The sequence below is a fragment of the Primulina eburnea genome, chromosome 15 (assembly GCF_022965805.1).
Source record: "Primulina eburnea isolate SZY01 chromosome 15, ASM2296580v1, whole genome shotgun sequence".
In the NCBI taxonomy this organism is placed as follows: Eukaryota; Viridiplantae; Streptophyta; class Magnoliopsida; order Lamiales; family Gesneriaceae; genus Primulina; species Primulina eburnea.
In genome coordinates, this window is record NC_133115.1 from 35,637,316 (window position 1) to 35,648,602 (window position 11,287).

Sequence of the window (11,287 nt, forward strand, 5' to 3'; positions counted from 1 at the left end):
CAAAAATGTTTTTTTAAGAAAAAAGAACTTAGTGTTTTTATTTCGAAAAGTGAAACTAGTAACCTACCGATCTTTTCTTTCCTATTCAAATGAGAAAGAACATAAACACGAATTGGCCAACATAAGTCTAACATCAAGCATATAAATAAAAGTTCAAAGAAAAGCATCCTAAACTATTCATAAGAACCACACTAACCCAAAAAGAAACGGAATATGTTCTCAGGTTAACCTAAAAATTTTGATGATTTCTTGATCACCAAATACAATCATGTTATCATCTGAATGCAAGCCACAGAGTAGCATCAAAGTAAAACAAAGAACTGGCATCCAAGACTCATCAATTTACAAACAATGGCGATATATATACAACTTTGAACAAAAAATATCACATTCTTTGTAATATACACAAGTGTGATTTGACTGTACAAAATTCTGGATTTACAGAAGCGTGGTTAGTATTCTACATGATCTTGGTAAAAGAGCAGCGAATTAACACGAATACATGATACACCCAACCGAGAAAAACATGGGGGGTAAAGAATTACAGAAAAATCAAACACAAAAAGGGGGTTGTGAACGGCAAGATCCTGTGACTTTAATCTAATACAGCAAATCCATACAGTAACATTCTCAAACTCCAGTACGTCTCACACACTTCAGAATTTTAGTCCATTCAGTAGCCATATTTAACATAAAAACATATAAAGAGTCTAGTAACTGAAATAAAGGTCCCACAAGCAAATCGACTCCAGCTAAGAAGTGTCACCATGCCATCTCATCCTCCCTTGACTAGAAGTTTTCATGCACCATCCGCTAAGACAAGAATCCAGACTCCAGAAGAAAAGCTTCAGATGAAAAAAGACACCCTTCAAGCTAACATCAAAAGGAATATGTGAGACGAAAAAATGCAATATCACGTGCATCATGTGATCATAAACACATGTATGTAACAAAGTTATATAGATAAAAAATTTCTCAGATTGTCAATCAACTCCATCCCAATATCACCAGAGAGGAAATTCCATATTGATTAAATTAATTGCACCAAGTGAATCACGGTTTATCATCAGAATATGATCGCTGACAAATAAGTTGAGATTTCAGATAAGCTCAGTCTATCCAGAGGAATCACATATTTATGAGTGAAGAACTAAAACCTCATTCTACAGATTGAAAAATATATACATGTATATGCATGTATACGTGTGTGTGTGTGCGCGCTATTGGAATGTACTAACAACTAATTGTGGACTACTTTACAACGTCAAGCAGAATGATTTGTTTCTCTTTTCAACCATACATATGGCTTATAGAAAGGCAGCGGAAGAGTCAATTGTACTGCATACAAATACCTTGGGTGCAATAATTTCCTATTTTAACCATCGTTACAAGAGGGTGAATAATACAATAGAAGGGCAAGAATCAAAAAGAACATGTCAACATATAGAGCCTACAAAGTTAAAGACAACAGAAATATCCATTATCGATGTTGGTGATTACTTTATAATCACTGGTGAGGTTGGTCTTGCCGTCTTGGTCCTTACTTTCAAGTCACTAAGTAAAACTATCCTCAACAATACCCTCCACGGTCCACAGACTATATTATCTAAATGCTATCTTCCTCATACAGGGAGTGTAACATAGGTGCCAACACCACTTCCATGTTCGTGCAACTGAATTAATATCAAAAACATAATAAAATCTCCATCAAGTATCTCATAAACCACCGCTACAATCCCAATATCAGAACCCACGGCTGCCTCTACTGGGATCTCTAGGCAACAAAACATCAACTTAAAAAATTGTTCACTCGTGATTTCATTTGTCAATCACACATTCCTAAACATGCCTAAAACTTCAATTATGGATTGAAAAAGGCAAGTAAACAAAGCGGTCATGGCAAAAAGGGATGATGATAACAGATTCATCTTCTTAATACCTAAGAAAGAAAAGGCACTTATGTGCCAGCAGAGCTCTTCATTGAAGTACTATCAACTATGAATGTGCAAAACGTAAATATAGAGGGGCTATATTTATATGTGAGGCAAACAAACAACCTTTCTACCAAGACAAGACCAATGGAACAGATGAAATATTTACTAATTGTTCAAACTCGTAAATTTAAAGAGAATGCTGACGAGTAACTTACTTGACTCAAGGACAAGCATGGCCCTCGAAAGGAATCTCAGAACATTGACGAAGTCACCAAAAACCACCGTTGTCCGTAGAAGTCTCAGGCATTCCATAGAAAAAGCTAGCAAATACTTGGAGAGATCGCAGTTAACAACATTTATTTAGGGTCCAATCATATTTTTAAAACTACATCTCAAGAAATCCTGCAGCAAATTATTGAGTCACTCAGAGGTGAGGCGACGCCTTTTCCCATATTCAGCATCCCTTGATCTTGATCTATGCTCTTCCTCGTGTGCTAGCTTTGACTTGCTATGAGCCTTTGATGATCTTCCCCTGTCCCATTCATCATCTTGTTCAGCCTCTCGATTTCTATACCTATGCTGATCTGAATATCGCTCCCTATCGTCTCTGGTACGTTCTCGCTCCCGATCACGGTCACGGTCACGGTCTTGGGATCGGTCACGGTCACGCTCCCTTTCCCGGTCTCTACCAACATCCCTGTCATCACGATGCCTCCTCTCTGACCAATCAGGATCGCGCCCCATATCTTTCTCTCTAGGCACATCTCTGTCATACCCACCTGCTCTATCATCCCGGTACCTTCTCTCAGAAGAGCCAGACCAGTCCCTTTCTGATCCCCTGTCTTTTTCTTTTGTTGCATTTGGCCATGGCCCTCTCTCTTGACTTCCTTCTCCATACTGATGGTCAGATGCAGCTTCTTCCCCATAGCTAGACTCTTGAACTCTCCCTCCAGGATCCTCACCAGCCCATCCTCCAACATTAGGATCTGACCACATCATCATATTTGGCCCCTCAATACCAGGATTAGGCATCATACCCATGCCATTCATGGGCATTCCTCTCCCAAAAAATGCAGGGTTAACATGGGGAGCAACACCAGGCAAACCAACATTTCCAACAGGTCCAAATGAAGACATCATTCCTGAAAAGGGTGCCGAAGGAGCACCGGGAAAGCCTCCATAACCACCCATTCGGCTCATTGGCCCTCCAAAAGCAGGATCAAAACCTTGGCCCATCATTGCTTGAGGATGCAACATTGGAGGTGTAGCACCAATCCCCTGCACAAATCCATTACCATTACCCACTAGGCCACGAAAACCCATTCCACCAGTCCGACCCCTCATGTGGCCCATTGGGCCCCTATTTCCCATCCCCCCTTGAGAATTGCCTCTACCCCAATTTCCTCTACCGAAACCTCGGCCATTATTATCACCGCCAACGCTACCACTGCCGCTACCACCTTGATTATTTCCACCAGTGGCAATATTACCACCAACGCCAATAGGTCTGTTGGGTAAATCCACAGGCCCTCTCCGTGGTTGATTAACAGTCGTCTGTCCCATCTGTTGGTTCCTGCTGACCTGCGCTTCGCCCATTCTTTTGACAGTATATGGCGAGGCATATGCAACAACACAAGGTCGGCCATTGAAGAGATGCCCATTCATCCCTTCCTTGCAAGCAGTGGCCGTTGAAGGATCATAAAACTCAACTTGGCAATATCCTTTCGACTTCCCACTGGCTCTCTCATCAAAGAACTTCACCTCCCTCACTGGTCCATACTTGCACAGTTCCAACTCCAGCTCAGCATCTGTCGTCCACCAATGCAGGTCTCCAACATAAAGAGTAGTCCCAGCCCCCCCACCTCCACTTCCAACACCACCACCAATATCACCTCCAAACATATTTCCACCAGTTCCATTGGCATTCCCTGTAATTCCAACATTCACAATATTTTCTGTATTAGCAACACGGGGCTGATGGTGCTGAACTATTTGTTGATTATTCATGACACTGTTATTCACCATCTGCTCCGCATCAACCGCTTTATTTGATGACTGCCCTAGCTCAAGCCTTAGTCCACCACCACCTGGAGGTGCTCCAGTACCTCTACCAACTCCAACATTACTCGCATTAATACTTCCTCCAAATCCCACATTCTGATACCCTTCTACTCCACCAAGAACCCTAGAAGTATCCCTCTCATCTAGTAAACCCACACGGGCATTCTCCACTACCGGCTGCTGCGGAAGAGAGGGTGGGGGGGTCGATTTTTCTTTATTCTCCGGAACTTGCTCGATCTTTTGCACTATGTTGTCCTCGGTCTTCCGAAGAGACTGCATGAAGTTCTCGCCAACATTCACATCGTTGTACAGATCTTCGTAGTCATCGTCCTCCTCACCCATAAAACCCTCGTCCGCCACTGCGGAGATCGCTTCGTTCCGGTGAAACTGCTCGTTCGGATCTCCCCCGTAGCCACTGCCTCTATCTTCATTTTCATCCATGACTTGACTAAAACTAGGGTTAAATTCAGGGCTATGTTTCTAATGATTATAAATTAAAGCCCTGAAACAAAATATGGGACCAGAGTAGGGAAAAACAAAGATTGCGATCGAAGGATCTTACCTTAAGCTGATTGTTTTCCCCTCCAATTTCGAACTAGAGAAACCCTAATCTTGAAGGTCGCGTTTGATAGGGGATAAAACTGAAGGCAAGTCTATCCCGTAATGCACTTCAGAGATGCTAACGTGTCCTTGTGGTGCGTATGATAATATCCTACTACCTAACACATGCGGATCCGGACATCCCACTCAATTTATTATTACCAGCGGACCGAGATAGAAGCCTTGCATTTTCTTTTTAGTTTTATTCTTTTTTAATATGTAGCAAGTCTCAATATTTTTCTACTCTGTATAACAAATCTCATTTTTTCTGTCAAATAATTTTCATATTTTGTGAATTAAGTTTACGGGAGAAAGAAAGTGGAAAAGGGAGGAAAACGTAGCTTTCTTGGGTTTTTATCTACATGATGAAATGAATGTATAATTACAAATTTTCAAAAATTGCTTTGGAATCTGTTTTTTGTAAAAAAATATATATATATATACTATAAAGTTACGAGCGGAATGTATTTATAAAATTTACAAATTTGACTTCATCATCTTTATCAATGTTGTTTTTTCGTGTCATTTTCACTTAACAAATTATTGATGGATTGTGCAAACGTGTTTCGTGTGTAATGAAATAGTTGAACCCAAGTTATGTCAAAATACGTTTGTTGTCGAAGCCCGTGATCTGCCAAATCCATCATATGCTAAAGCCCGGTAGAAAGTCTAAGCTCATTAGAGATTGAGTTGGTTTGAGAAGCTGGACCTCACGCACGGTGAAGAAATTGAGTTGAAAGTTGACACACGATTGATGACGTTGATGAAGGAAGTTGAGGCATGTTCCACGATGAATGAACGTGGAAAATGGGCTAAACTGGTTTGAGAAATGAACAAAAAGATACAAAATATAGTCAGAAAAGAACACACAATTCATCAATCAACAACTCGAGCAAAAATGTTCAATATAATTTCTTCAATTTTAGTTCATTTTATTTCAAGATTTCTAGTTTTTATTTGGTGTTCCTTCATTTTTAGCTTATATTTCTTTAGCTTTTTTCAATTCTAATGAAAAAATGTTGAATCTATTCATAATGAACAATATAAAATTTGTTATCGTTCATTACTATTCATAAAATTCTCTAATTCAATTTCCTATGTTTTGGTGGTTTATTGAGATAATTATATATAACGATCGAATTGAAATCCACATTGCTTGATCGTAGAAGTCAGATTTCACATATTTGGTACGCTTCCATGCCTGACACACTCACAAATTTCTATGGTAAACAAAATCGACGCGCCCGATGAGGCCATCTCGCCAAGGAAGGGATGAAACACTGCTAATGACAAAATGATTATATAAAGTTAAGTAGGTTTATGAATCATTAGGAATGCACTCAGTGGATACTTAAAATGAAAGATATATGATTTCTGTTTTTTTAGATTTATAAAGTGACCATCCACCAAATAAATTAAGGATTTCTCAGGCAACTTATGCTGTGAAAAGATTGAAGAAATTAGATGCTGAATGCTATTGGGGGAGTTCATTTTATCAATTGAATGTACTGATAATTTTTTGGAAACATGAAGAATATGGTAATCATAATTCTTGATGTCAATATGGTTGCGTCTTTAGAGCATAGTCGGAAAAGGGAGAGATTTGTTGGGTTTGTTTACTCATGTGGAAATCGCTCAGACCCAATAAATCTAGCTCATAATAATAAAAAAATGTGTCTTACTCTAGTTGAAAACAACAAGCTGTAAAAAATTATACACAAAATATAGAGAGAAAGATATAATTTTCGGATTTGTACATCCCAGAATCATTTAAATTGCATAAGCGTTTTTTACTTATTGAACCATTAAATCAAGCTGAAATTTGGTCGGTACGTTCATAAGAAATATACTAACTTGTGAATGATGAAGATTTGGTTTTATTATCGTTTAGATCAGTTTCTGGAAGACGAATATTGATTACTGGTGTAACGAACCGTACTTAACTACTTGGAATTTGCGGAAAAATTAAAAATTTTATTCAAATAAAACGTTTGTACTGGACTCACCCAAACTTCACATAATATCCAGTTAAAATATTCCATCATCCATAAACGTTTGCTAAAATAATGCTGTCTCAAAACGTCTCACATAAAAAAACAAAACATCAGAGTAGTTTAAAAGTTTGCATAAACATAAGCTCGCGGTCCTCGGGTTTAGCCTGCCACTCAGCCCAAGCCTGCCCCTTGGTCGCCACCTCCTGTCTCCTACGCATCGTACTCACCTGCATCGATCAAGTCTAGTGAGTCTAAAGACTCAACACGTATAAACTGGAAGTAACGAGTACTACATAATAAAAATCGCATGCTTCTTTAAAATAGGACATACATAACTTTAAATTGGACTTGCATAAACTTCAACTTGAAATAAGCTTGAACTTGAACATACATACTACGACGTGCCATGAACATAAACTTTTCTTAAACATGCTTTCATACTTCAACATACTTAACTGCATAATTTTACGTGGAGGATGTTTCAAAGCAAGTGACCCTTAACATGATAAACGCCTGATCAGACTCACCACAGTACTGGGCTGACAGGGACGTATCCACTGTCGCATACATAAGATCCCTGTTCATGATTTAACAGGCCAGTTGATCCACGTTCATAATTTAACGCTTCACAACCACGATCTAACCCGTTCATAATTTAACGGGCGGATTGGTCCCCGTTCATGATTTAACGCTTTCCAATCCTTAACTTTCGTTGGTCACAAGACAATTAGCATACCTCAAAGCTTAAAATACTTTCTTGCACGTCATACATACTTACTTGGCGCTGTGGGATTCGTTGGACTTCGACTGGGGCCGTCGCTGCGACATACTAACATGAATTTCAATCTTAACTTGCATAACTTAAACGTAGAGAAATGATGCTTACTCTCGAGCTCCATCATATCTTAGGACCTTCTATAATCTCCCATGACATGACCTTAACAATCCTTGCACTAACCCATGACATCAAACCTTGGAACCAAAAATAATATTCTCCCCAAACAGTGTGTACACGGACCCCTAGCCCGGGTCCGTGTACTGGTCCGTCTACCTACTGTATCATACGTGCCGTGAACAAGAAGGGGCACGGACCCCGTGCTTGGGTCCGGATGGGGGTCCGTGTAGGCTCTGGAAGAAGGCATCGACTGAAACATGAAGACACGGACCCCGTGAGAGGGTCCGGGTGGGGGTCCGTGTACGTACTGCCTAGACGCACTAAGTGAAAAGTAACGGCACGGACCCCGTGCTCAGGTCCGTGTCCGGGTCCGTGTGGCCACTGTACGTCGAAACCTGCGAGAAATCTTATACACTGTCTACACACCCAAGTTGACACTTGAATATAATGGTTCAACACTTTAAGACCCTTCTTAGGACACTATAACATTGCATCAAACTTATACAAACACCTCAAAAATACGACGCCCACTATACAACACAATGCAACACCAATTATGCAATTGACATCAATCGATTTCCTACGACTTTAAACCGATTCAAACGCCTAACGACGTCCAACGAAAACCATGAAAAATACAACAAACCTCAATACTAACATACTTATACGCAGCAACGATCGCCCGTCGATTTCCAACGAAGCCTGCAACATAAAACTTCAAAATACAATGATACCAAACTTTTCTTAAAATTACAGTTTGAGCAGTCACACGAAAAATATCATAACTCTCTCATTTTTCGTCCAAAAATCTCGTACTTTATATCAAATCGAAGGTATCGAAAAGTTCTACGTTTTTGCCGTTGAAAGTTTTCCCAAAATATGAACAAAAAATTCGCAGTATTTGAAAAGACAGCAAAAACGAGTTTTAGATCTAAAATTTTACCCTCGAAATTGATCCGATCTATAATCCGCTCAAACTACTAACATGATACATAACTTTTACGCATAAAAATCAACGCAACACATAATATGACTTGATCGACACAGCAAGAACAGAATATACGTGCCTTATGATATCAAACGTTACCGAAACGGCGTCACCGAAGCGGAGATAGAGAGGGGCTTGATCCGGGACGAACGTGGCACCGTTTTCTTGCAATAATATTGACCGAAATCTGCTGGAATTTGAGGGGGAAGGGGGCGGCTGCTCTAGGCTAAGAACCCTAGGTTTTCTTTCTCTCAAAATAATGAAACTTGAATTGAGACTTGTGTGTGTGTTTTGTGCGCTACAGGTGTGTGTAAAAGTGTGTAATTTGTGTGTGTAGCGTGTGTTTTAAAATATTAGGAGACTAACTTTTGTTTAATTAAAATAATAGTCTACTAATCCAAAACACTAACTCACACTTAACTTTTAAATAAAGCTCTTTAGTTAAAATTTCACACACCATACTAGACTTTAAAAGTTTAAAAATCACTAATTAAATGTTTAGGCTCAAAATACTAAAACTCACTAAATTATTTAAAATACCCCCAAACTCAACTAAAAATAAAATACCACTTTTAAAGTTGCCAAAAATCGTCCCCGGGTCTTTTCCTCAATCCCGCCTCGAATAATCGCCTGAAACATGAAACTCGAAAAATATATTTTAACGTGCATTGCATAAACGTAATTAAATATGGTTTCTCACGTAGAATCTGCGCAGTTTGTTTGTGAATATCATTTGCAAAAATATAACTGTTTGATTAAGCTCGAGTTTGGATAGAATGTCTAGAACGTCGTAAGGTACTTTCTACACGGTGGAAGTCAGATTTGGAGCCTGTATCGACGGGAATAGGTTCTGGACAACATGCTTTTTAGGTGAGAACTTTATAATTCTCTTATTGTGTCAAGGTTGTGATATTTTGATAGTTATTTGTGATTGTGTATTGGTTGAATTTGGTTGTGTTCTGATCGTAAAATCGTTATTAATTACTCTGGAGATTATTTTGATGGACTCTCATCCCGCAATTTTTACTCATCACAATAGGGAAGTTTTCAACATTAAAATCACTATTGTTGTTCATTATGATTTGATTGTGCAAGCTAATTTTAATTACTCTATTTTATATATTTTCTTTCTAGTTTTACAAAAGAGATGAATAATGTATCCATTTGCGTTATTGGTGAATATGTTTTTATCCCAACACCTTGTTGTATTATTAAATATGAAAAGATAATATGTAATACTGTGTGTTGCATATGTTAAGAAAAAAATGTATTTGCTTTGGAGGATTACAACCTACTTTTAGGCAATTGGTGAAAACTCAAAGTTTTGACAATTTGTCATGTGGATGTTTCGTATGTTTTGATATTTGGATTCAACCTTATTTAAGAATTCTCTAGTGTGAAATTCAAATTCCTGTCGATTGTTCTCAAATTTTATAGCTTATCAAGAGTAGATTTTTTGTGAGACGGTCTCATGAATCTTTATATGTGAGTTGAGTCAACCCTACCGACATTCAGAATAAAAAAGTAATATTTTTTATAAATGATCCAAATAAAAAATCCGTTTCACAAAATATGACTCGTGAAACATTTTACACAAATTTTTCTGCTTATCAAACATCTCTATATGTTTAAATAATCTAGCTTTTAGATTTTAAATAATATATATCCTCTGAAATAGCGAGACTTTTCTTTCCATAGTAAAAGCCAGTCATTTACAGAATCAACGGTTACATTACCGTCTGGAGCCGGTATCAAGCGACCCCACATTCCAATGATTCAACGGTCATATTCCTTCCGAGAGACGGAGACAACGCTTCGTTACAAATGTTTCCATGTATATATATCACTGCAATTAGATCACTTGCCATATCTTCAGACAACAAGAATCGTAAATTTTTTCGCATTAATTACTTTCTAATATTCCCATTTATCATATACTCTGCCAGCACCGACTTCGGTAAGATGGTGAAAATGGGACTCGTGCTACTTGTCATTGCTTTTCTGGTGTCGTATCTGCAATATTCCGGCGATGCACAAATAGCCGCCGTGCCTTCTCCATCGCCAGCGATTTCCATAGTCCCCCCACCGGACCACTCACCGCAGAGTCCTCACACATCCCCAGTAAAGTCTCCAGTCCCTCCTCCTCCGCTTTCTAAAGTTTCCTCTCCAGTCGTGGCTCCGAAAACCAGCCCCTCTTCTTCTCCCGCTCTTCCTCCGTCCCAATATATGTCTCCTTCGGCTCCCGCTCCATCCAACCCAGTAAGCACTATCACACCTGTATCGTCCCCGTTTCCCGCAACTCCGGCGAGTTCTCCACCAGCGGATGTCCCTGCTACTGCCGCTACACCGGCCGAAGGAGTTCCTTCCAGTTTGACAACACCATCAGAGGCCCCAGAAATGTTTCCGTCCAGTCGCACGCCGCCAACGGTTTCTGCGCCGGAAAGTGCAAAAGGGCCTGCGGCTGATGAAACATCGGCTTCGATTTCAAATGCCTACAAGAGTTCATTCGTTCTCACGGGACTGGCTCTCTGCGCTGCTTTGGCCATTTAATTTGTACTTTTTTTTTCACCACTGCGATTTTTTAGATAGGATTTTAGTATTTATTCATTTTGCAATTACTCATTATTATATTATTATAACGTTATTAGTTCCATTATATTAATTCGATGGTCCTATGGAAAATAACATTGGACAAAATTTGTTTTTAAAAAATAATTAGGATATGTTGTAAATTCTCAAATCGAACCATGACATTTTCTGGACCACCAGTTTCCCAAAACAAATTAAGTATTATTAAGTATTTAATTTTTCTACA

The 11,287-nt window shown here is 39.0% G+C and overlaps 1 protein-coding gene across 2 annotated transcripts; it reads right to left on the reverse strand.

Moving 5' to 3' along the window:
* Positions 1-421: 421 nt before the first annotated feature.
* LOC140815149 (uncharacterized) lies at positions 422-4,747 on the reverse strand. Of its 2 annotated transcripts, none has more exons than XM_073174260.1 (2): positions 2,150-4,747; positions 422-845 (listed from the first exon to the last, which is right to left on the reverse strand). In XM_073174260.1, the coding sequence occupies exon 1, from the start codon at positions 4,434-4,436 to the stop codon at positions 2,355-2,357; it is 2,082 nt and encodes a 693-aa protein (XP_073030361.1). In that variant the 5' UTR covers positions 4,437-4,747; the 3' UTR covers positions 422-845; positions 2,150-2,354. The 2 variants fall into 2 exon arrangements, with proteins under 2 accessions (XP_073030361.1, XP_073030360.1); XM_073174259.1 differs by having other exon boundaries at positions 422-873; positions 2,150-4,746.
* Between the last annotated feature and the right edge of the window lie 6,540 nt (positions 4,748-11,287).

What these genes read in the sequence shown, in the direction of transcription:
- LOC140815149 (XM_073174260.1), bottom strand. Translation starts at nt 4,436, where the DNA reads ATGGATGAAAATGAAGATAGAGGCAGTGGCTACGGGGGAGATCCGAAC.